Genomic DNA, 26284 nt, shown 5'->3' on the forward strand with positions numbered 1-26284 from the left:
GATTTTGTATTTCAATGTATCCATTTCCTCTATATTTCTGTTTTCTTGTGTCCATTTAATGCTGTACTTCAGTTTATGTCCAATACTTTTTCTCACAGCAGTACTTAAAAATAGTTAAAGTATATGTTAGTTACTGTAATATAGTAATGATTTGCTTACTGAACAAGAAAAAGGTAAATAAAAGTTAATAGGTAACTGAAGTTCAAAAGTTTTGATTTATGGTATTTGCTGCTTTAAATACCAAGTTGGTCTGAAATTCTCTCCATATATCAGCTGACTGGACACAACATGGGTTGGTTTTCTGTGTCTGTGCTCCTAATTTGTCTTCTTCAGGCGGTCTGGAGTCGGGTAAGAAAACAAAGACTGCATGTTCTTTTTATGATCAAGTAAGCAATGCAGCTTGAGATGACTGAGAGGAAAAGACTTAAGTATATCAGTTTTGCAAAATAAGAATTCTGTTGTCACCTGCATGGAAGAGAGAGAAAAATTTCTATTTCCTTGGAGTCTTAGTGCTGCTATTTTTAATTGGCCTGGCTATACATGGGAATGTATATGTATGTCAAAAAAATAACAACTGAGATTTTGCATTGCCTGTGTTTTGTAGCGAAATTTTACTCATCTTGTGATAATTTATTGTAAAGACCAGGAATTTTGGTGATACACAATATAATTATTTCAGAGAAAAAGAAACAGTAAGGTGTTGAAAGTTCATTTCAGCTGTTCATCGCTTCAGGGTAATCTACAGAGTAGTTATTACTTATTGTGACATTACTTAAGTGGAATAACATTAACTATTTTAAGTTAGGCAACTTAACTCTTTGATTCTGTGAGTCCAGCTCCAATATCTCACTGTGGCTGTCGTACCCTCTTCCTCTCCACAAACACGTGCTCATGCATCTCCCTATATCAAGAGCTCAACCTCATGTCCCCGGCTTTCCCTCCTGTATCCCCCACTACCCCAGCTTCACGCTTTCCTTGTATTTCCACTACCCATCATGACTCACTGTTCATCTGTTTCCAACCGTTTGGAAACACAAGCCTCAGCCTTGTTTAGATTCTTCTACAGGCTTTGGCAAAGCATGTAGTAGGTGATGCAGGGTGCTACTAAAGTCCACAAGCTATCACACATTGAACTGGCTCCTAATGACCAGGTCCTGTGTGAGAGAGGGACTTCTGATCACCAGGGCTAATTATCTTATTTCCATGTGCCTTGTTTTGTATTTCTGGGTGCCAATACTAGAAGTTGTATAGGTTGGAGAAAACACTGAGTTAGGGTGTCTCATCTAAACTGGTTGACTATACTCCATCTGAAGTTCATGGAGAGACAGGACAATTTTCACAGAATGATTTATCAAATCCTTGAATAGATGTGCAAGCTAGGTGAGGTGGATCCATCTTCAGGAGATGCCAGGGCATCGTGGTGGTACCATACCTATTTTAGGGACAGATTAATTATGTACACAATTACCCATTTGTTTCTTCACTGATTACTAAGTGAGTTTACCTACCTAGGTTTTACCTGACTAAAATAGGTGAGGCGGTTCCCACCTGTTCAAGGCGTATTTGAGTTATTTGCCAGTTAAATGTGCTCACAAACCATGGTTTGCCCAACCCTTAATGTAACTAAATTCACATAAACCATGTTGTTTTCCAAAGTTAGAGACTAATATTATGACTGTTCAGAATTTTTTGCGTGTGTAGATTTAAAAGTAGCATTGGTTAAACTAGATTTTAGTGTCTTCTTTGGTAGACCGCAGGTAATATAACCTTCCTCTGTATGTGAATGTGAACTGTGAACCTGTTATTTATTTATTTACAGCCATTCAGACTAGAAATTCATCATATAGGTCTCAGTTGTCAGGGTCAGTACTGAGATGAAAGCTGTTGCACTCAAACGAGTAATACTTATACGCAGAGATACTCCTTTTGAAACTGGGTATTTTGCTGCTGCAATTCACAGAACTAAAGACCTAGTTTTGTTGAGAAGGAAGTGGGAAGGAGTGATGAAAAGGATTCCTTCAGCACAAAACATTCCGAGACAGTTTTCAGATATTGAGGACCTGCCTGGGTTTCAGTCAATTGCTGAATTTGTTATTCTTCAGCCATGGACTCGCATATTGGTTTATGCATCAAAAGTACTGCTGGACTTAGCTACATTGATTTCAGTTTGTGAGCTTTTCCTGCAGGTAGAGGAGCTTTTCCATGAGCCAGCCAGTTTTCATCTTTAGCACAATTATGTTTCTGATTAGTTGATATGGGAACATTGTAGTTTACAATTACTGTAGCTGTAAAAACATTCTACTCTCTGTTAATGGTTATAAGGTGATTCAGCATACATGGGTATGATTATTCTCCTCAATCAATAATCTGTGCTAGGAAAGATGATAATGTAGTTTTAAATTTTGAATATTTCAAGCTTCACTTGTCATTTTTTTCTTCCACGTTCACTAGAAATCTGGGTGGGAACGGGACTTTAAAAGCAAATTAAGTCTTCAAAATGTGCATTACGCACTTTGCCCATGTATCTTCAGCTTGTTTTACAAGCCGCACTTTCATTTCAGAACTTGAATACGTGGACTGGATGCTGTCTTATGTACCTCCAGTGATAAATGTAACGAGAGGATATATCTGCAATAGAACTTCAGAATATAAGAGGAGCCTACTGACATTTCAGATTTATGGATGATTTATCTAGAAAAGATATTTTGGGTTATTAAACTGTACCTGTATACAGTTCTATGCTGCTTCTTTTTTTCTGAAGTCCTCATCCTTATTTATAATGTATCAATGTAAACCTGAATAATACCAGTAAACTCAGTGAAATGTGAGATCAAAATCAATCCTTCAGCATTTGCATCTGCCCAACTCTGGAAACAGTTTTTCAGTGGACTCGGTCAATTTTCCACAGTAACACTGGGTTTTTAAAAGTAAGGTATCTTAAAATCTGTCAAATTTTGAAACAATCTAAACGTGTGACATACTGAAAAAGAGCTGTTTCAGGAGACATTGGGTCAGGAAACTAATTCTACTCAATGGTTTTTGTAACCAGCATTTCAAGGTTAAAATCCTGCCTTTAGACTGGGCAAGGACATATGTGCGTGGTAGTTTTCATTAAGAAAATTAAGAAGCAGAAGAAGTTGTTGATTAAAAACTTTGCCTGGTTATATAACATTTAGATATTAAGCATTTGATTATGCCAGCTCATACCAATTAGGCATTATATCTCTTAAACCTATAAATTATAACTTCTACTTGGTTAGACAAAAAATGGGTTTCCTGTCTCAGGCAATCAGAATAAATGATCAAATCTGACAAAAACTGTGAAGCAACAGTTTCAATTAATTTTAGTTCAGGTGACTCAAGAATGACAAAATACGGTTTCAGGCTTTTGTATTTACAATATTTTTTCTGTCATTTGCTGAAGTTATCACAAGACCGTCATTTCGGATTGAAACTGAATCTATCATTAAAAAGCTAAAATAGGAAATTCTGACAATTTCAAAGCTTTCTTTCTGAACGTTTTACAAATGAAGAAATTTCATTGAAATTATTTTCTTTTTCTGCATTTGGTTAAGGTTTAATATGAACACCATAAGTTTTGTGGGCCCACAGTTATGTTTGCCCTTAGAATTGTTCCCATCATTATGTGCCAAAAAGCCAGGTCTAGAAGAACATGTGCATTTAAATCTCCCTTGAACATTCTGGCCCTGCTATTTCCTTATGCATCATACAGATGGCAAAAATTACCAAAATTAATATTCTTGTGGATTGCATGGACTTGACTTTTGCCATTTTTCAACATTCTGATCTTGTACTCATCATTGCTTTTAATGGAGGTTGTAGGTAGTTATCACACTGAAAAATAAGTCCTACATACAAAACTGCATGTACAAAAGTTAACAAATTATTTATATGGAGAAAGAAAAACAGTCAGGGGGAAAGCTATAGTAAAAATAAAAGCAAAAATTCCACCCCGCTTTGCAGAATTACTGTTATATATTATCATTTCTATATCTGTAACCTATATTGTCAGAGTTTAGAATTTAAGGGTGTTTTTAACCTTCAGTTTGTGAACATATTTTCAAACATTCAAATACAAGGAAAAAAAACAAAAGGAAAATCCAGCCAACAACAATGGCTTAGAAAGGCTGTTCATGATTTTACTCACTGCATGAGAAATAGTTGCATAGTATTACATCAAGTATGTCCAAGCCAGTCCAAAATGAAGTGTCTAGTCCAATAGATGGATATAGATTATATTCTATGGGCATGTTATGGCAAGGAAAAGTGTGCTACCTATATCTCATTATGGTCTTGCTCCAATACAGATTTTGGATTGCCCTATCTTCAGCTTTACAATGGAAAGTCAAACATAGCTTCCATAGGTTCTGTAAGAGCACTGGACTAGTAGCAATACTTGATTTAATAGAAATAATAAGCTCTTTTTTTCCTGTTGTGAAAGACCAATAGGCACTGTCTGAGTTGTGAGAGAAAAACAGCCATGAAAACTTCACAGAAGTTGTACTGGGCAACTGACTTGTTGGGCAACCTGAAGTGGCAAGGACACAAAACCAGCACATAAGCAAGTAAACATTTCCCATCAAATGAGAAGGCAGTGTGTCCAGTCAATCCAATACAAAGCCATGCACTAAGTGCTGTCAGTTGAGCTTAAATCTCATCTCTAATACTGTTGAGAGTAACGCGAGCTGCATTTCATTATGTGCCTTTCTAATAATATCTTTTTTTTCTTCCCCCTCCCCAGCCTGCTCCAGAGACAACTGGTGAGTTCTGTTTAAAGATCTATTTGTATGCATGGGAGGCAGTCAACAAAAACAGCTGCTCATAAACATCGCTAGGACAGACACAGATTTATAATTACTGTTATTGTTATTGCATTAATTTTCACACTTCATAAAGATAACAGCAAGGGCTAATGTCCTACCTCACTTGTCTTTTTGTTTTTCAGAAATAGATGTAGATGGAGGAATTGATCAAGACATCTTTGACATCAATGAAGGTTTTTAAAATTCAGTTTATCTTTTAATTTTTTTTGGTGATTTTCATTATGGTAGCCACAAATCAATACAATAACTGAATGTTAATCTCCTCTTCCCTTTAGCTTTAGGACTAGACCTTTTTGAGGGAGACATCAAACTTGACAGGGTGAGTTCAAATGTAAAATATAAAACCAGAAATGTGTCATTGACTTACGCAATGTAAATTATCACTGGCATGGAAACGATTGATGCATCCTGCTCCTCCTAACAGTAAATGCTATTTATGTAACAATAAACTGAAAATGTTTGGGAATAGATTTCTACCAAATGTCATAGACAATGAAAGAGTCGGGCGCATTTGCAGAAACATTATCCAGAATAAGGTTGGGTTAGCCATTGGATCAATATTATTAGCTCCTTGTTTCCTTTATTGTGGTTTTTATATTTGTACTTTTAAGAGATTCAGTAGCACTGATTACATCCAGACAGGTTTATATAAAAGATTCGTGATTTATCAGCACCATATTTATTATGAGCCAATTAAATTTACAGACCAGTGCTGCAAAACCTTCATCATTTAAGTAGATTCACTAAAAGCAGTGGAAAAATTAAATCTGTAATACCACATTTTAAAGTATCTGTCCAGTAATGCTATCTGATCAATTAAAAAAATAATAATGAATTACATAGCAAGTTACATCTCCTAATAGAAACCCCAAAAGTGTCTTGTACCCCTGAAAGTCAGTAGTGTTTTATTCTCCCTTTTGGTGAACTGCTTTGGCTGTGGCATATCAGTGGAAGCAATGAAAGCACTTGCTAAAGGCATAGGAACTAAATCTTGCATTATGAAAAATTGCAGAATTACTGATCTCTGTGCAATTTTCAGGACTGTAGATCTTAATGCTTCCCACAGGAGCTGAAGCTCCCGTCACACATGCATTAAAATCTCAGGTTATTTGTTTGGAGAAAATGCTGCAGCAGTTGGAGACGCTGGTAGAAGTTCAGAACCAAGCCTTAGACCTCTGACTGATCTTCCAAAGTTTTTGAGCTCTTTGATTTCTTGGACTTGCAGGAGACATGCTTTAGCACTAGTAGTCCTTGATCTTAAACCACTTTCTAGTAGGGACTACATATTTATTTTCTTTCTCGGACACAGGAACGAAACTCCATCATTGGTGACAACTATCGGTGGCCCCATGTTATCCCCTACGTCCTTGAAGACAGCCTGGGTACAGTATTTGCCAGTGACAATGTCTGCATGTTGTGTTGATTGAAATGTTATGAATGGGTTGATAAAGATGCCATGGCATCCTTTCCTCTTCCAAGTCTCAAGCAGACCATTTCCCACAGGAGGACTGGGCCATGGTGGGCACAAGCAGGGTCTATAATCTTGGTGCTGGTGCTGGCTCTCACCTCCTTTCTTGGATGGTTCTTATCCTGCCATCGCAATGGGCCAGCAGATTGATTTGATCTTAAAAGCATATGTCTGAGATGTGAAACCGTGCTAAGCAGAAAGAAAAATATTGAAGATCTTTTCAAAGCAAGAAAGCTTACCTGGCCATTTACGTTACCTGCAGCACCCACAGCAAATTGGCATTCTGGCAGGCAATGCGGTTTGCAACAGCACATTGCTGAGTCCCCTGTTGTCCATCCCTTCAAATCCACAAGCAGTGAGACAGGGAGCTTGAGTTCCTACCGTGTACTGCATGGGGAGATTGTGCCCGTGCTACACAATGTGGGGGAAAAAATATATCACCCACTCCCAGTTTAAATTCAGATCTAAACCTCTGAGGGGTCTGAGACTATAAAAGCTGCTTAGAGGAGGTACCTCAGACATAACGTTAGCAGTTGAAGTCCTGGAGAGGCTCTGTGAGAGATCTGTAGCCTGAGATCTGCACTGGGTGAAATCTGACATCTTTGTTCCCTGTTTATTCAGTACTTGCTCACATAAATCTCAGCAAAGTCAATGACAGAATTTGCAAAATGAAGAACCACGTGCTATCATGTATTATATACTCACCATTTCCTATTTTATACGTAAGTACCAAAGAAAAATTACACAGAAACAAAACAAGAGGAATAGATGCCATAACAACCTGATTTATGGAGTTTAGGTCCCTACCAAGTCTTAATTCAGCAAAAAAGCCTTCTTATTTTAATCAAAGATTGCTGGAGCAAGACCCACCCTTAGGACTTGCTTCATACAGCTAGCAATACAAATCTATTGGCTCAGTATTGACAAGAACACTGTTTGCTTTGCAGAAATGAATGCTAAGGGGCTCATCCTCAAGGCATTTGAACAGTATCGGCTGAAAACCTGCATTGACTTCAAACCTTGGGCAGGGGAGAAGAACTACATATCTGTCTTCAAAGGAAGTGGGTAAGAGGAGTAATGTAAAATAACTCTCATCCTCTTTGCCTACAGGCTATTTTGATGGCCAGTACTCACTCTAAAACTCATATATCTAATTATAATTCTGTATTTTTATTGTGTCTGTTTTTCCAGTCCTTTTTTTTTTTTTAACTGGAAATTGTAAAAGTTTCCCAAACAGGTATTAACTAGGTAGTAATGAACAATTTCTTGCTGTTACTTACTTTTAAATGTAAGAGGCAAACAAATCCTTTAAGAGATAATTTTCTGGGTGTGGTAAAAGATATCAGAAAGAAGCCAAATATTTTCTTGACTGATCTTTGGATATATAGTGTCACTTTCAAATGGTCATTCTTAGTATATCTCAGTCTTCAGAAAAAAAAAAAAAATCCCAGCAGAGATATGGTAATTCTAACTGTGGGACAATGAATTTGTTTAACTGTAACAAATGAAATAGCATTTGAACAATGTCAAACCAGCGTTCGGATATAACAGCAATATTTTTAAATGCTGCACAGCACTGAGATATTTCACAGAGGTTTCTGTTTATTTACCACTTTTGATGAATAATTATGCTATTCAACCTTAAATTTTGCAAAATAAGACTCCAGTAAAGAAGTCAAAATTGCCACAGCTGCTTCTCTTTCTAAGACAGTCTCTGCCAAAACAATGCAACAAGAACAATATATTCTCCACTCTATACTCAGCCATTTCTCTATTAGAAAAGATCAGGGAAAGCTTGATAGCCTGGTGAGGAAATTTACTTTTGGAAAATCATTTCCTGATATGAGAATGCATTCATAAATGGGAAAAGATTTTCTGATAATAGAAATGTTTCCCTTTCCCTTTGGCTTCTTCTGAGATATTTGTAGCAGATAATTGTTTCAAATTTTCTTTGGTCTCTGGCTCTTTATATTTGCTACTCTTCATGCTGTGCACATGACATTGAAATTCAACCCTAAAAGATGTATAAGTGGAGGCTCGGGGAGCAATGCATTTTCCTGTACTAATGACTCTTCGGCTTTTTGAGCCAAATGGAAAACTCATGTTGCTAAATTTTTTAGTCCTTCATCACATAAAGTATGCATTGAATTTGCTAATAATTGCACCTGAAAAGGAACCACAATGTTTAGCCTATGGCAAGTAAGAGGCCTCTGCACAATATTTCATTTGTATGTCTATTAAAAATAGATGAGTCATGGTGACGAAGAAGACGAGTCACTGCAGTGGGATAACATATCTTGCCCTCACTGCCTGGTGTGCTGCTTGCCCTGAAATGTTTCTATCATCTCAGCTGACACATCCATAAAGCAATTAATGCTCAGCAGCACTTTTTAAAAGATTGGAGATAAACGGTGCAGTCTCCTGAAAATGGCTGTCCAGTTTCAGTGAGCTCACTTGGGGCTGTACACAGAAATTATCAGGACTGACCCTGCACTAAGTGCCTTTCATTGCACTCCCTTCCTCCCTTCCCATATAAGGGCACAAGGTGAAACGTGGGTAAATCAACCCATTTTCACTCTGCCCTTCCTAACTATTTTTTTTTTCAAGTAGCTAGGACTTCTCTAACTGTGGACTGAAGACCTCAGTCCAGAGGGTAGAGTGCAGAGAGGAGCACACAGCCCCTGGCAGCGCCAGCTGGATTCACCATGAGAAGTTGATAAATCAACTTTGCTTTTCATATCTTGGCTTGCATTTATAAACCAGACAGAGGAATGTGGGGGAACTTTGTGCCAAAAGGCCATAAAGTCCCTGTCTGGTTTATCCATTTTTATTCAAATGAAGTCAGCCAAAAAAGAAGCCAGCTGCCATTTTGTTGGGTGGACAGCCCGGTGTAAATATATTTGTGGTCATAAACAGTGTCATCAACCCCCATGCAAAGAGCCCTCTCTGTGTCCACATTCTTTATCTACCATTTGCCAAGCCTTGGCTGCTGCCTACATTATATTTACAGACATATATTTATATTCATAATGCTAAGTGAGTAGAGGTACATGTAAGGTTTTCTAGCACACAGCCTTTTGCCTCACCCTCTATTCAGCTCTATGCATCTGCAGCAGAGGTTAGACTATGAATCTAAAGACCTTTTCTTGACTCCAGCCTGTGTGCTAAGCAAAATACATGAGGGACGCTTGTGAATTATGGAAATGCAGGAATATTGGATGTGGCAGGTGCCTGCTAAGCTCATGGAGCAGTCTGGGATGGCATCCTGAGATGGATGTGCCATTTCTCCCTAATCTTCTCATGAAGAGCAGGACTCATTCAGCAGGAAAACTTGCATGGTGTGGTAGAGTCAAATGGTTAGCAGACCAGGGCGGATCAACCCCATCTCTAGTGTTTCCCCATGGGGCATCGGATTTTCATGGAGATCTCCTCGGAGTTCACCTCAGGTCAGCAAAGGGAACCCATGCAGAAGTGGGTTGATACAGATCCCTGGCTAACCAGCTTGGTGCTGGTAAGTCAAAGTGTCTGTGTGCTGATAGTGGTGAGCTGTGATACTATGGGAAGCTATTTACTAGCAGGACAATAGTATAAAAATGTGCCTGAAATTAGTGTTGGCTCTCAGAAAACAGGATTTCTGGATGGCATTGTTGCTATTGATGGCATGTATCTACTTACAGCCCATCTTCCAGAAAGAAGGCTGGCGGGATTAGTCAGACCAGGTACTTCTGTGTTCCTCTAACCTCTTCTGGAGCATCTAGCAATGCAGAAAGCGTTGAATAAGGGGAGATGCGGCTCTCACACAATTGGAGAAGCTAGGAATTCCCTCCCCCCAACCCCATTTTCTCCCCTCCTAAAGGCATCGCTGACATGGGGTTTCAGGTGCCCATTGCTCTCAGCTGCCCTGTCCCACTCACCAGTTTTATTTTCAGTGCTGGGGCACACAGACCAAGCATGGACTCCCTCCGTGGCTGCAGAATGGTGCTGTCACAGGCATTTGGCAGGCTGAAGGCAAGGGGAAGCTGCATCCTCTGGTGCTTGGATGTTAATTTTGCCAAGTGTCTTGGATATGCCTGTATCCAGAAGCAGCTGCTTTGGTATGAGGTGGACCCGGAACTGTGATGGACTTCTTTGACTTTTGCACAACCAGACATAATTGATACGAGGCCTTGTTCAAGGGAAGCCCGTGAAATCATGGATACCACATGTGCTCCTTCCTAGGTCTCATGCTGTGATTTTAATGAGTAATCGATAGCCAAGGCCTCTGCTGCTTTGTGGAAAGAGAAATACTGGGGAATGTGTTGTGCTAATAAGTTACAGGGTTTGAAAGCACATGGTGTGCTTGTGTTTTTAAATTTCTGGGGTGATAGGACTACAAATTCCATGGCATATTTTGCGCCCGACTAATTTTATGGACTTCATTGGGTAAGTGTTGATTTATTTGCTGCATAAAATATCAATTTAAATGTAACTCTCTGTGTTTGCTAGTTTGTGGACCTGGGGTGCCATTTTTATTGGCTTGTGCAGATAGCTTGCTGAATTTTTTTATTCTTTAGTAAAAACTTCCAGCACAGCTGTGGTTTTGCTCTTCCTTGAGAGTGTGTGTCGGCCTCAAGTGCTCACACATAACTAGAAAGAAAAGAGCTTGTGAAAAACACTGTCTAATCCACCAGCTTTTCAGAAGCTAAACCTGGTTTACCTTATGATAAGGACAGGCTCAAAGTGCAGTCACAGTCACATACTGTGCTTCAGCTAAAAATTATTAATTCACAGTAATTGCTCTAAATCATGTGTCCACAGTCTTCGATGTTTACCAGGGTACCAATAAAATCCTCATCAGTCTTATTCTGTCACAAATAGCTCAACATTTTTCTGCTAAAGGAAACCTATTGTTCGTGGAAACAGAGATAAATATAAGAGGAAAGGATCTGGTAAGGAACAGATCAATGAAAAACTGCTCGATGCAGCAAAATGTAACTTCAACGCTCAAGTTAAAAATGTACCTGTTGAACAGACTGATTCTGGAGCTCACGTGGCATAGGGATGGTATGTGTCTGACAGAGCACTCTCTCATTTTATTCTAGCTGCTGGTCCTCAGTGGGAAACCGCCGAGAGGGCTTGCAGCAGCTCTCCATCGGGGCCAACTGTGACAGGATTGGGACGATCCAGCACGAGTTCCTGCATGCCCTGGGATTCTGGCATGAGCAGTCGCGGTCCGACAGGGATGACTACGTGTCCATCATGTGGGACAGGATTCAGGCTGGTCAGTCACTCCCTGGCTTTTCCTTTCAGACTCTGGTGTTAGGAGGTTTAGCAGTAAACATCCCTTCCAGCCATCCTTCAGTGGCCACACTATGCTCTCACTTGGACTTAACTTTCAGAGCCAGTGTATCAATAAATTAAATATCAAGTGACATCTGTTTGGTACAGAAAGCCTCGTATGTTGTTGCTGTGGTTAATCCCTGTGCCACAACAGCTCCCAGAAACCTCACAAGAGACCTGAGTTCTGTTATACTACATATTGTACAGAAGAGCAGCAGAAGAGAATCATTTAGTTTATTTAAATGAATATTCTAAGAGCAATGTTACTCTGGCAGCCCTTGACAAAACAAAAGTAACAGAAAAAACTAATCCCACTCTGAAAAATGCAGTGCGACCAAAGCCAGTAGAAAGTCTCCAGTGAAAACACCGGTGTTCCTCTTTCTCACCAGCTGCTACACCCAGTGTGGGCAGCAGAGCTGAGATAGCAGAGAGGGCAGAGAGGTTGTATAGACAGGAGAAACCCCCTGCAGGGTGTCTGCATCCCAGGAGTGGTTACTTTAACGATGCAGCCTGTGAACATAAGGGCTGGCACATTTGGCACAAGCCTGAGAGGTGGCACAGGGACCCTTGGGACTCTGCTCGGTCTCTGCCTCTTCAGCTTGGCATCGTCCTCTCTGACTTCCAGGCAGTTCAAAAACAAAGTTATTTACAGACTTGATGCTTTCCTAACACAGGTACACACAGAAGACTGAAAAAAACAGATAAAGATTAAATTGAATACATTTTTGTTTAGCTGTGATCAATAGTCAGGTGCATATGGAAGTATATATTACAGAAAATTACTTAGACTCTGTTATTTGTTTTCCGTTCTATTTTGCTGACTCTTTAATGACAAATTGTGCTGTTGTTAGCCCATTTGAAACTGCTGCATCTTTTTTACACTGACCAGAGTATAGTTACTGTATTTTGACTAATTTAAAACATTTAAAACTTTACCTTCCATGGGGTAGTTAGTAATGGTTCTTTGCTCATACTCAAAAAAAATATTGGCAAAGTTAAATTCTGGAAGCTTATCTGATGAGAACTCTATGGTGTTTATTGAGAGTTAAAATGACCACCAATTAAACACCAGAGAACACAGATTAGAAACAGGGAGAGATTACAGTTGCAAATTGCATTAATTTGAGTACTGAAACAGTATTTCCACTTTAGGGTACCACAAGCCTATCAAAGGTTATGGGTAGTTTCACAGGGAAAAGATTTCTGGTAGCAAAAAGCTTTCCTTCGTCCAGCAGTGGTCATCATGTTATGTCCCAGTGGCTGAAAGAGGAAAGTAATTAACCCTAGAAATAAAATAGTTTTACGAATTAAGTACAAGTAACAACTACAAAAAATACATGGGGATCTGATGGCTTCTTTGTCTCTTTAAGACTGTACATCAAAACTTGGTCCTCTTGGGCAACAAAAAATCTTTCCTTTTATCTTTCTTATTTAGGTAAAGAGCATAATTTCAACAAATATGATGACACAACATCAGACTCCCTGAATGTTCCCTATGACTATACTTCTGTGATGCACTATAGCCAAACTGCATTCATGAATGGAACTGAACCCACCATCGTCACTAAAATACCAGACTTCATGGATGTTATAGGACAGCGAATGGATTTCAGTGATTATGATCTCCAGAAACTGAACCGGCTGTACAATTGCTGTGAGTTTCTCTGTTTCTTTTCTTTATTTTTTTTGTTTTGTTTTGTTTTTATTCACTTCTGGGATTTGAAAGAAATGAGGGTGATATATACATTCTGGACTCATCCAGGCACAAGTGAAAGAGATGCTAACATATTTGGAGAAGTGAATTGTGCTAAAAACACCAGAAATAATGGTAGAGCTAGAAATAGCATAGCCCTCCTGCAGAAATACTGCTGTGTAGCAGAGTTTTCTGTGCAATTTTATCTGACCTTTAGTTAAAAACCAGCTTCACTCAGCAGCTGATTTTTGTTCATCCCTTGGGTGGCTGTTTAAAATGTGTGCTTCTGCACCAAGCTTTTTGTTTTTTCCCCCATTATTCTGCAGCTGTTGCTCAGACACTGTACAGAAATGAGTATCTTTGCTGTGGCTATCGTACCTACTCTGCTCTCACGCAATCTGAGAGACAGAGTGTGTGTTCATGCAAACAGGGTACAGATGCTATTGGGAAGAAAATCTAAGCTTTTTAGATTTTTATTTTTAGTTTCCAACCCAGCCTCTTACAAAAGTGGTCAAAAGAGTTATTTTGCTCATGTGGGATTAATTTTAGAAAGTTGAGTGAAAGTTCGAGACAGAGAAATACAGATAATTCGATTACTAAACTGGAACATAATTCTGTAATTGTGACTGCATCAAATGAGCCCTGGTACTCAGTTGAAAACTTTTACTTCGCTGCCTCAGTATACCAAGTGGTGAGTACTGGTTTACAATTATATTTTAGGCTTCATTCTACAGATACCTCAAGTAATTATCAAACTGTTTTATTAAAACAGTGAATTCTTTGAGCGTACAATTCTGTTGAAAATATTTCTGTTCATGTAGGTCTAAACTGAACTCACACTTACATGCAACCTCACCTACCAGCGCTTGGCACAGACTCACTTAGGTGTAACAGAAGTGCCTACAGCTAGGGATATCTTTTACAGTGGATGGGGTCCTTCTTACTCTCAATTAATCTTATAAACTTTCCATTGTTCTCGTGCATTACATGAATTACATTGAAATTAGTGACAAATCTGCCACTACCCCCAGTGCAATCAGGACCTGCGCTGCTTCCCAGTCTGTCCCTTGGCTTTGATTAGTGTGCACGATATTGGCAGAGCCACATGTGGTCTTCAGTTCACCCACCATTTGCCCAAGTGGCCCCTGTGCCAGGGAGGACGGGTGCTTCACAGGTCCTAGCCCTCACCCACCCAACCTCTACCCTTTCAGGTTAGAGGGAATACTGAGAACGCCAGACATGGTTTGGGTGGTAGATATCCTCCCAGAGGAATCAAAAGATTACTTCTGTTGCTGAGCATGATTTAAGGAAAAGTTTAAGCTGAATTTCTGCTGAAGGACCATGTGGTTAGGAAATTGCATTAAAAATGGGAAACTTGGTTCTTAAATTGAAAAACAACCCACATCATAAGAAATCCTGACCGATACTTTAGTTCTGTTTTGATCTCTTCTTCATGACTGTCTTTCAGGCCATATGATAATAGTAGATTTTAGCCTACTTTCCCCTTCTAGTATTAGAACACTTAACAGACCTGACCACGAGGTCTGCTTCAGCCTCTGGAAGTTAGGACTCACCAATCACCCCCCATGTATTTTCTTCCAAGTCCAGCCTTTCATTACATACCAACAAAGTCTCAGGCTTTTGGTGCAGAGGGAGTTCAAAACCTCCCTCAAGCAGTGCCCCCTTCCCTTGTCTCATTAGAGAGTGGGGATTCTCTAATCTAGAATTAATCTTGCACAATGTAAGAAACACATTGTAAGCTACTGAGTATTGCTTTCCTCTCTTCCTGCTGTGCAGGTTCACCACTCCAGCCAGGACCTTCTAATTAAGGTAGTTAGGCTACTGCTTTCCTGTCTGGGCAAATCGATTTCATACTTTATTTTGTATTTTAAAAAAATTTTGATTTCAAAGAGTTCTTTCATCTAATAATTCTCCATTTTTGCTTACCTTCTTGCTGACACCCTGGATTTCTTTCTTTCTCCAGCAGTCAAAATAACATTTACTATGAAAATCTTTTCTTGTTTTTTACATCATCATGCCAATACTGTGTCTTAAAAGGTATCGGTCACACAGCACATCTGAAATCCTTGCAACCACCAGAGAGTTGTGGCTTTCTATGAGGATGGTACAAAGCATCTCAGCAGTACTACTGATTTGGCAGCAGTTCATACTCAAGTGCTTCCCTGAGCCACAGCCTAAGTGAAGCATTTGGCATGACATTGAGGTTGATTTTTCTGATACTTAAGGTCCTTCTTGTGGGACTTTTAAACATGCCACAATACTTTAGACATTATTTGAAAAGCAATAATCATGAAGCACTTTATTAACTTAGTTGTTTTCAAATCATCAGCTCAGACATGGTACAATGAGAAACAAATCTAAGAACAGGGGTAAACCTGGACTGTGTTTTACTTCACCCATTCAAGATTTCTTTTGGACAGAGAAAACATTTTATACAGTGTTTTCCATTTCCTATTCAACTGCACAGTTTTCCTTCACTTAATTTTTCACTTGTTATGTGCAAAACATCTTAAAATTTGGACGAAATATCCATTGGTCCCAAATGTACCTTTGCCAATTTTTTTTTCAAGCCAACATTTTGAAAATCAAGGTTTACTTATTGCAGCAAAATAACTTCTGCTCTACTATATTTAAAAATAAGCACTCCAGCTGATTCATTAGTGAACCTGTATCAAAATCTGTGGCGATATATGGACTGGCCCAAAGAAAGCAGAGGAATGAGTGGGAGGTCTCAGGACCTTTTAGGCTGTGTGAAGGTTGGTGGGTTGGGGCTGGTACTAGTGGTCCTTTTATAAGTAAAAGATGGGACCGTCCTCTGCGTGCTAAGTGCCTACAGTGGTCCTGATGACATCTCATTAATGTCAATATTAATTGCCAAATGCTTTGAGTTCCTGAACATTATACCTATGAATGCTGATGGTATGTGAAGCTTCTGATTATTTTGTGTTTGCATGTAGGTTTTCCCTGCTCTTGGCTTTGGACTTTCAGAATTGAAATATATGTCATGTAATAGAGAAATTAAAAACTTTTTTTTCCTTTTCTTTTTTTTTTTTTTTTTTTAAAATGCTTTGAGTTCCTGAACATTATACCTATGAATGCTGATGGTATGTGAAGCTTCTGATTATTTTGTGTTTGCATGTAGGTTTTCCCTGCTCTTGGCTTTGGACTTTCAGAATTGAAATATATGTCATGTAATAGAGAAATTAAAAACTTTTTTTTCCTTTTTTTTTTTTTTTTTTTTTTTTAATTGTTATAGCCTCCTCCCTAAGTTTCATGGACACTTGCAGTTTTGAACTTGAAAATATATGTGGCATGATTCAAAGTTCAGACGATAACAGTGATTGGCAGCGTTTGTCTCACATTCCTGCTGGGCCAAATACTGATCACACTAATGTGGGACAATGTAAAGGTATGAGAAAAGACTGTTCTTATCTCTCTAGGAAGCATTTTCTGCAGAGGCATGTGAGTTGACTTCGATCTTGGCCCTGCCCTCTGTTTATTTGCTGAAAATTACAGTTTATTTTTTAACTAAGCAACATAAATGTACGTCCTTAGGGATATCATGTGCTAAGTTTAATTGTCTGCTTATTTGAGAAGTCTGAATGGCCTTATCTCATTTGATTTGTTTTCTAATCTCAGTGTCACATCCTGACACAAGAACTATATAAAATGTTCTAACCTATGGTACAGGCACACCAGAAGGATTGCTGCTTTTCTGAGCAATTGTTCAGTAAGTCTTTGGAAAAGATTAGGATTTAGAAATGACTTATAGTATCAGGGCTCAGGTGAAAAATTCATTGAGAATATAGCCAGTTTTTTCTGAATCTGTCAGAGGAAACTTCATGAGTTCAGGAGCTTAAACCAGTCCTCCAATGAGAGAATTAACTGTGAATTAGGCACTAGGTAAAGAGTAAAAGCCCATGCTTTTGAGTAAAAATTGCTAGAGATAGGCAAATGAGGAAAACAATGTTGCAAGGAGAACAGTTCTGCTTCTGGAGAATGTGGACAGGTATCGGTCCTCAGTCTGAGGATTTGTGCAGGGTCCAGTTTACCCTGACCCTGACTTGACCACGTCCACTAGTGGTGTTACAATACGGTGTAAAGAATACTGGGACACCAGGAAAATTTTGTTTTCTCTCTCCTCTATCATTCATTTCTCATTGACTCTTGACAGATTCAGGCTTCTTCATGCATTTCAGCACCAGCGCTGGAGCAGAGGGAAGCACAGCCATCCTGGAGAGCCGAATCCTGTATCCCAAAAGGGGCTTTCAGTGCTTACAATTCTATTTTTATAACAGCGGCCATGAAAGCGACCGGCTGTATGTCGGGGTCAGGGAGTATACCTCAGCCCATCCAAACGGTACTTTGAGAATCATTGAAGAGATAAAAGGTATGGAATAAAATTGCATTTTGGTTTAATCTATACTCAATATCCTTTCCAAAGTACTGGGGGGAAATATTGTAGCAAAGTGACTCATCTCCAAGTGTTATTCTTTGGCTTCTTCTCTAACTATGTAATCGATTCTCTGCTGGTGAAATTATACTTGATGGAACCTCAGTCAGCCATTTTCCTATAATATAATCAATTGCCACAAATTAAAAACTCTTGCGTTATCAAGATAGTTTTCTCCCCAAAATAGCTAAAATTCCATGAGCAGTCATTCTAACTGTTCTAGAATCGCTGGTATCAATAGCAACAGATGAAGTTGGTTATTAGAGTAAATTACAATGAATAAGAAAGTAATAATAAAAAGATAGAAAGTATAAGTGTGTGCCCTGGAATACCTACCATACCAGTTTAAAAAAGATAAATAAAATTCAACTTTATTTTTAAGCAAGGTTTGAAATTACTTAACTGAAATATATGGGCAGCAAATCATAACTTGAGTTGTAGTTTGAAGAAAATTAAGTTATTGTGGTTTTAGGAGCCAATGGCCTACAGAATGAGCAACTGAGGTCTGTTAATGGACAAGAGATTTTTAAGCTAGATATGCCAAAGTCACCTTATCATTAAATACTTTCTCAAACACAGCTACAACTAGTTCAATCTTCTGGTAACATAAAGGTCTTTAACTAAATAGGTATCAAGTCCTCTCTTCTGCCTTTTTTTGTTCCTTTAAACGCAACTGCTGCTGGTGTGTGTTTTTCTTTTTTTCTTTTTTTTTTTTTTTTCCCCACTCTTTTCTGCACCCTGATGCTTTTTTCATCCCTGTGTGCCATCAGAAATCCTTAATATGTGTCAGGACTGCTAAGGCAGGTGTAGATTTCAGATCAGCCTGAGCCCTCCAAACTTTTCCAAACCCTGCTTTGAAGCCAAGATTAATTTTTCCATACTTCACCTTTCTTTACAAATACTCTTCCATGTATATTAGGTCCCATCTCCCATTCCTGCTTTCCCAAGTCCATAACTTCCTTTAAAGTCTCTGATCTCATCTCCTACTTTGACAATCTCTGGTAAAGCTTTCAGGAATGGTTTAATGGTGACAAGTTACCCTCACCAACGCAGTCAGCAAACTGGGAGAAGCAGTGACACTGCAGCCCTTTCCAGCCCTGATCTGGTACCCCGGCTGAGCTGCTCATGGGTTTGCACTGAACCACCACGCTCGAGGGGCTGAGGGACAAGCCCTGAACCCTTTCTGCTGCTCTGTGGCAGCTGGGAGCAGGGGAGGTTGTGGGGGTGGGACATTTTCCAGCACAGTAGCCGATCTACTTATTGAACGTGAGTCAGAAACCCCAGTCTTGCATACAGTCTGTGCACTTCAAAAAAGCTTTAGTTTATGCAGAAGGCAATTTAATGGGAAAGAGTGGGGTGCTTTTGTTCTTCTTTCTGGGTTAACCTTTTTTTTTTTCCTCTTGATAATAATGGTAATGAAAAATGGCAAGAAATTAAGACTCATATCTGAGTGCTGTGTTGAGAGTTGCGAGGAAAGGGGAGCAGGAGTTCTATACCTGGGGTTGGCACTGATTATTCCACAAATGCAGCTGGAAGTCTGGTCTTCCATGCAGGTGAACATAAACCAGACAGCAAAAGAAACTGTTTTGCTGCCCAGACTATTAACAAAGGATGTCCTACTTTCACTTGCCTTACAAGGCCCCTGTGCAGAGGTCTGTGCTTTTGTACAGGCTGCTCCTCAAATCAAGTGGGATTTGCAAGTACAGGCATTTTTGAGTGCAGCGTCAGACTCACACTGAGGCTTTATCACATTAAGTAGGTTTTGCAAATGACTGGCTTTAATTTGAACTCTGTACCATTAATCATTTGATGGGTGAATAGTGCTTCTGCATAGGCAAGCTTCCGACAAGACATTCAAATATACAAAAACAATTAAATGAACAAATCTTGTAGTTCTAGGCTCCCGGAATCCTCTGTAGCATTTGTTGTTGAGACATGTTGTTATTCAGTTACTTGAATACACTTTGCTCAGATTTCTTTTTCTTTTTAATAATACAGGTGACAGCCATCTTTGTGCATTTAATTATCACAACATTTATATTAATTTAATGCAATGTTCTTTAAAAATATAAAAGAAAAAGCAGTCTTAAAAAACATTAACACTGTTTTATCTCAAATTAAAGAGCTGCTATGCATATTAAATCTGTCAAAAAACTGAATGGAGAAAATGTAATCTTGCACTGAATACGTAAGATCTACAGGAGAAATATTGCATCACGTCAGTGTCAGTGGAACTGAGAAATTCTTATGTAGCCTTGGTATGAGGTCTGTAGACCAGTGCAGTGTTTGAACATACTGCTCATGCAAAAATCCCTTCCCTTGTTTTTCAGGTTCACCTGAGACTTACTGGCAGCTCCATCATGTTTCTTTAAATGTCACAAATAAATTCCGGGTTGTGTTTCAAGGCGTGAGAGGAAGTGGCTTGTCGAATGGAGGCCTCTCTATTGATGACATCAATTTGTCAGAAACTCAGTGTCCCCACCATGTCTGGCATATCAGAAATTTCACACATCTCCTCAACACAAGTCCAGCAGGGAAAGCTGGAGAAATATACAGTCCTCCTTTTTACTCTAGTAAAGGATATGCTTTTCAGATTGCCTTGTATATAAATGGTACCACTGATAACCCATTTAATTTAGCAATATATTTGCACTTGATTTCTGGAGCAAATGATGATCATTTGAAGTGGCCCTGTGAATGGCAACAAGGTACCATGATTCTGCTTGACCAGCATCCTGATATTCGTCATCGGATGTCAAACCAAAGAAGCATAACAACTGACCCTCTGCAGTTAATAGGTAAGTTCAAATCAGATGTGCTACCCAGTATGTTTAAAACACAGTCAAAAGATAAGGAGCCAAATTTTCTCTATGTGTAAATTTGTGCATGTTTTTTAGCTTCTGGAATGTTTCATTTGGTTGCAGCAACAACATAATTGATCCACAGACAAGAAAAATCTGAACGTACAAGTAGGTTAATCTGGGACCCTGGATTTCAAAGTTGATTTACATAAGAAATAGGTGGATGATCCGCTCCTAAAATTTCTTTCATATGGTCTGTGAAGATGCATTTATATCTGGTTTAATGAGACTGGAAGTTTTCCAGAAGGCTTTAAAAGAAAAATACTGAATTAACAATACAGACAGTTGATACCAGATAAAAGTGCAGCTATTCAACAGATCCCCTCCCTCCTTGTAAAGGGTATAGTGGTGTCAGGGCAAACCTTCAGATGGACAAAGTACTGATTTGTATTACATAACCTGTTCTTGTTCAAGATATGAGAAGATAAGGAGCAATTGTCCACAATAGCTTGGAAAGGAGGCAGTTGGGGTAAAGATGTAACTCTGAGAAATGGTAGAAATCTCTATAACAAGAGATATTAAAGAAAATCCCTGTATTCACCATTGTATAATGATTAGATTTAAGCCTAAATGACTTTCTGCATCCATATAAGTGTTTTGCCAAAAGAAACCACCTCCACCACTGAATTAGTTTCCTGGGTTTTCAGATTGCAACATTAGTCAAGGAAGGCAGGCACAAAAATGTCTAATTCACAGTATTGTTTTAAAAATTCCACCTTTACATTCATTTTTTCTATGAGATGGTCTACATGAAAACAATGCGGGTAGTCTAGAAAGACTAAATGTCCTCCCCTGTAAATGAAAGATGCATCACACCAGGTCCTCCACAGATGGTTGCCTTTTCCCTGTGCTCTCTGCTGTTACGGCCACAGTACTCCACCCTTCTTCCCTGACCCCGTGGACACGCAGTCTGTTTGCACTCTGCTCCTTCTCCCTTGTTTATTTAGATATTGCTAATAGCTTCAGTTTCCCAAGAGAAGCCTTCTAAATTCCTATCCTTTCTTTAAGCAGCAGAGGTGTTGGAGCAGGCAGTTTCTTCTCCCTCTGTCAGATACTTTCGCAGACAATCCCGCTCAGCTTTGAGATTTAAAGCAGGGTTTGATGGAGGGGACATCAGTGGCCTGTGACTGTTCAGGTTGTTCAAGTGCCCTCCGGCCTACGTGGCTCTTTTTTTGAAAAGCACTGAATTAATTCATTTTACAGATGCCTTGTGCTACTATCTTCTTGCACACTACACTTTAAAAGAACTAAAAAGGAAATTCAACAGGTTCTCAACTAGCTCTCCCATAACATCATCTCTGGTAGGCTCTTTTCTCCATACCTCAGGCTAAATGAAGCCATTTAAGATCTCCACTGTCTTGTGCGTCTCATCAGTATGGAATTTCGGGCAAAAAACTCTGCAAATATTGTAGGCAGGTTCAGCGTTGCTCCTACTCCACGAGTTTCAGGTAATTTATTGTCTTCTCTGTATTCCTGATATCCATGAGCATCTAAGCAGAAGCAGGCAAAGTAGGACACAATCTGTCTTGGTTGTTGAGAGAGGCCTCAGTACTACTTTGCAGCAGAGATTATCTAAGAAGGAAGGGACCCTATTAAAAAAGAAATCCAGAGTGGTCCCACATTCACATTCAGTTAATTTTTTTTCCAGATTCCTCATCAAGCTATTTTTGGGATAGGCCAGATAAAGTGGGATCCGAAGCATCTTTTCCCAATGGAACTAGATTCAGCAGAGGTCCAGGAAGAGGAACGAGTGCATTCATAACTCATCAGAGACTTAAAAGCCGCGACTTTATTAAAGAAGATGGTGTTTATATTCTTTTAACAATGGAAGGTATGTTAACATACCTGATATTCTTTATGATACAGTAAACATGGAGTGTCAGATAAATACTAAGTCACTAGTGCTGTAGCTATAAATACATGTGATGTACTTTGTAAATGAGTGATTTTGGAACTATGAGTGCATCTAACGTCAAATCATACATTTGGATAAATTTGTGGATAAGTACATGCACTGTATAATTCCTTTATCTCATATTAAGGTGTATAAAACAATGCTAATCCTGTGAAAATTATTTTGAATAGAGTATTTTGATTAAAATTGTCTGTTTCTGAAAAAATCTAGAGGACATTTCCAAAACACCTCATGATCCTGAAAGGTAAAAATGACTATTTATCTGTTATACCTGTGGACAGCAGGCTCTTTGCTCTTCACTATTAGAACTTATCATTAGAATAAGAGGAAAAATAACATGAAGTATAGACCTTATTTCTTGTGTTTTTATTGTGCAGATATATCACATCTACTATCAACTCAGCCAAGTGTTTCACCCACTGTTGCTGTGAATACGACCAGTGCCAGCTCTGAGCCAGACACAAGCGTTCCCAGTTTCTGCCAAAGGAACCATTGTGAAAATGATGGTGTCTGCGTTATGGAGAACGGAAGCCCCGTATGCAGGTAACTGCCTGCACTCTGCAACTTTAGGATGAGTAATGAAAGTTTCTAGCAGAATAGATCTTTGTTCCTAATGAAAGACAGTCTATAGTTGATTAAGGCAAATATTTCCAACTTCTACTGTGAGACTAAACTTTTAACCAGTTTGGGCAACAAAGCTCCTAACCTCAGCATTTAATCATTTTTAAGTACTCTGCTTGACTTCCCTGAAAATTATATTTTAAATGTATTTAGTATTTTCAGTAATGTTTCAGTCCCATGTTATGAAATGGACTGTTCATTTCCTTAGAAGTCCCCATAGCAAAATTTATAAGAGTTAAATAGAAACGCAGTTGAAACAAAACAGCATTTATATCAGTAGAAAAGATAATTAATACTTCACAGGCAGGAAGCAGCATAGACATTATTTTAGAATTTGATTCAGAAATATTGTGTAGTGTAAATTATGACTATGAATTTCAAAAGTGTATTTGCTTGCCTTTGAAACCAGAGAGGAAGGCTTAGGAGTATAAAGATTGTTTACCCTGCATGAAAATTAATATGAACTTTTATTTATTCCTCTGTGGATACATTTACGTAACCCACCTGGCTGATCAGCATTCTTCCAGCTCTCAAACACGCTCCAGGGCTGAAGACAGTAACCTTATGTGATGCTGTGCCAGGGCAGGTAGACTAGGGGAGCACTGTGAGGAAAACGTCTAAAGGCCAGAAGCAACAAGAGTCAGGATGACTCATTAAGTGTTGTATCTCCCCATCTAGAAACCTTTTAAAAAACAATTCTTGTGCAACCCATCAGAAGCAGGTCACAAATATAAGTAAATGTCAAGAAGCTGTTCCAAGAAGACAAAAAAAAGAGTTACCCTTAACGTTATACCTGATTTCGAAATTATGGAAAGAGAACATTTATTTTCTGAAATCTCCGGGCTATTTGAAGCTCTAGTGCCTATGTGACTTACTTTCTGTCCTAGGGAAGTGTGTGACCAGCAGTCAGCTTCCACTTTGATTTTCTATTGGGAAATAAGGAAGGATGTAATATATAACTCTGTTTAAGCCAGATCACATGAAGTCCCCCAACAATCAGTATCTTTGTAGTGCACTGAGTGTCATAGAGCAGCAAGTGAGTTTTCTATCAACAGACAGTGCTATAAACTTCAAGAAGAAGGAAATAGATAAGTGAACTGAGTGATCCAGAGGGACCTATATTGGTAGCAAAAGATGTCCATTCTGTAGCAGCAGGTCTGTAGGTCTGCTGTGGCCAAGCCTTAAGCAGTCAAAAGGATCAGGATGGCACTTGGTAAAGGCTGTCTCTGAAGATATGACCCGTAAAACAATGGGAAGCTGAAAGTGCATCCAGACGTGTAAGGACAAAAGGCCACTCGAGAACTTTAAAATAAAAGTCCATTTTAAGTTACCTTCATTTTGCTTCAGGATATAGAAAGAGTGCATCAGAGATGCTGTTTATTTTAAGTAGCCTTTTTCATGCCTTTAACTTTAGATGATTCCAAATGTTTGTTCCTTTACTTTCCAGATGTCCAGCAGGTGACGACTGGTGGTACATGGGAGCAAAGTGTGAAAGGAAAGGCTCAACTCAAGAAAATACTGTAATAGCTGTTTCTTCAAGCGTAGCTGTATTTGTTGTAATGCTTATCATCACTATCACAACCGCTGTGTGCCTTAAAAAGAAATACAGACAAGGAAAGAAAAATCATGAGAGCCCGAGTCCAGGAGTAAGTATTTTTCCTTTTTAAACAATGATATATATATTTTATAAAAATAAAAAAATCCAGTAAAAGTAAATTGGATGGTGTTACATTTTTGAAATCTTAAGACTCCAGCTTAGGAATTAAAGAGCTCCATTAAGTGCTACTAATTTATCAAACACTAAAAAGCCACTTCATTCAAAGCCTGTTCTCCTCCTCCACCCCTACCACTCTTACTGCCCAGATGGCAGCCTACATTGAGTGGGGGAGTGTGAACAAAGGGACTCATTTTCAATTTGTAACTAAACCATGTCTTTCACTTCATGGACTTGTATTTCATCTATTATTGCATTTTCTACTAAAGATCTCCCCTGAAAACACCTGGATATAGTGCTGGAAAACCCAACCCAAAACACCAAAACAAAAAGCAAATGTAAAAATTAGTTTCCCTATTTGATCACCCTTTTTTATGCGAGAAACAAAGTAGCCATGGAAATTGAGGAGAATTAAAAGAAGACAGTAGGTTAAAACTATCTGAAAAACTGGATTGGAAAGGTCATGTACTGAATAGCGAAGACATTTGGCAGGAAGTTTGATGAAGTCTCAGGCATCTGGACTCTTAGTTTAAATAGAGACTGGGTCCTGGAAATAGTAAGAATGATATAGCTTAGAGGGACTCACAAGGCACAGGAGAAATTTTCTAAGCAAACTCAAGAGGAATGGCCTTTCAGAGAGCAGACTTCCATTTTGAATTTTGTCCTAATATTCTTTATGTGGTGTTCTATTGAGGTAGAGTATCTCTGTAAAATGCCAGATACTTTACACTGTTACTTTATGACCTTCCAAAAAATTATTTTGGCTTCTTTGTATGTGACATTATACATGTATTTCCCTTCCCTACACATTTTTAAGATGTGGGGTTTTTGTTTTGTTTTGTTTTTTTCCATTTAGAATGGGACAAACTTCTGAAGATAATGTAAACAAGCATCAAAGACACAAGATGAATATCACTGGAAAACCACAACTACATCATCATTCTTTCTGATATTTTTATCTCAGCCATCATGATAAAGGTTTGTAAAGTCTGGAAAAAAACCTAATCATCTGGATAAAATACTGTGCTAAAATCATTGAAGTGTCTGACTGTTGTGTATCACCATGCAATGGAGAAAGATGAAAATATGTTGTATGACATGTCTGCCCTGTCCTTTAAGACTACCTGAATATAAAGAAAACATATAAAACACAAATCCTGACTTTCAATCAACATGGTGAAGTCTGCATTTGCTATTTTACCATGATACAAATGTCTAAAATAAATGAGAACCGGGCCCTGTAATCAGGGGGTACCCAACGGTTCTGAGTCCTGCAACAGCTGTCGGTCAGTAGTGTGAAGGTATGTGGAGTGTGGGAGCATCTGGGTCATTAAGTTATTTGGTTGTGATCTACTCACTATAGAAGAAATAACAA

The 26284-nt window shown here is 38.8% G+C and overlaps 1 protein-coding gene across 1 annotated transcript; it reads left to right on the forward strand.

Annotated features, from left to right (window-relative positions):
* The first annotated feature begins 256 nt into the window (after positions 1-256).
* Positions 257-26022, forward strand: MEP1B (meprin A subunit beta). The gene is made up of 15 exons (XM_014936906.1): positions 257-348; positions 4763-4781; positions 4967-5017; positions 5120-5163; positions 6154-6226; positions 7260-7377; positions 11394-11572; positions 13067-13285; positions 16602-16754; positions 17520-17735; positions 20129-20596; positions 22308-22490; positions 22952-23117; positions 24643-24841; positions 25766-26022. The coding sequence occupies exons 1-15, from the start codon at positions 289-291 to the stop codon at positions 25781-25783; spliced, it is 2166 nt and encodes a 721-aa protein (XP_014792392.1). The 5' UTR covers positions 257-288; the 3' UTR covers positions 25784-26022.
* Positions 26023-26284: the final 262 nt, after the last annotated feature.

The sequence above is a fragment of the Calidris pugnax genome, unplaced genomic scaffold (assembly GCF_001431845.1).
Source record: "Calidris pugnax isolate Ruff unplaced genomic scaffold, ASM143184v1 scaffold51, whole genome shotgun sequence".
Classification (NCBI taxonomy): domain Eukaryota; kingdom Metazoa; phylum Chordata; class Aves; order Charadriiformes; family Scolopacidae; genus Calidris; species Calidris pugnax.

What these genes read in the sequence shown, in the direction of transcription:
- MEP1B (XM_014936906.1), top strand. Translation starts at nt 289, where the DNA reads ATGGGTTGGTTTTCTGTGTCTGTGCTCCTAATTTGTCTTCTTCAGGCG. An exon ending in GAACCGGCTGTACAATTGCT is followed by an intron (nt 13,286 to 16,601) that starts GTGAGTTTCTCT and finishes TAATTGTTATAG; the next exon opens with CCTCCTCCCTAAGTTTCATG. An exon ending in AACGGAAGCCCCGTATGCAG is followed by an intron (nt 23,118 to 24,642) that starts GTAACTGCCTGC and finishes TTTACTTTCCAG; the next exon opens with ATGTCCAGCAGGTGACGACT.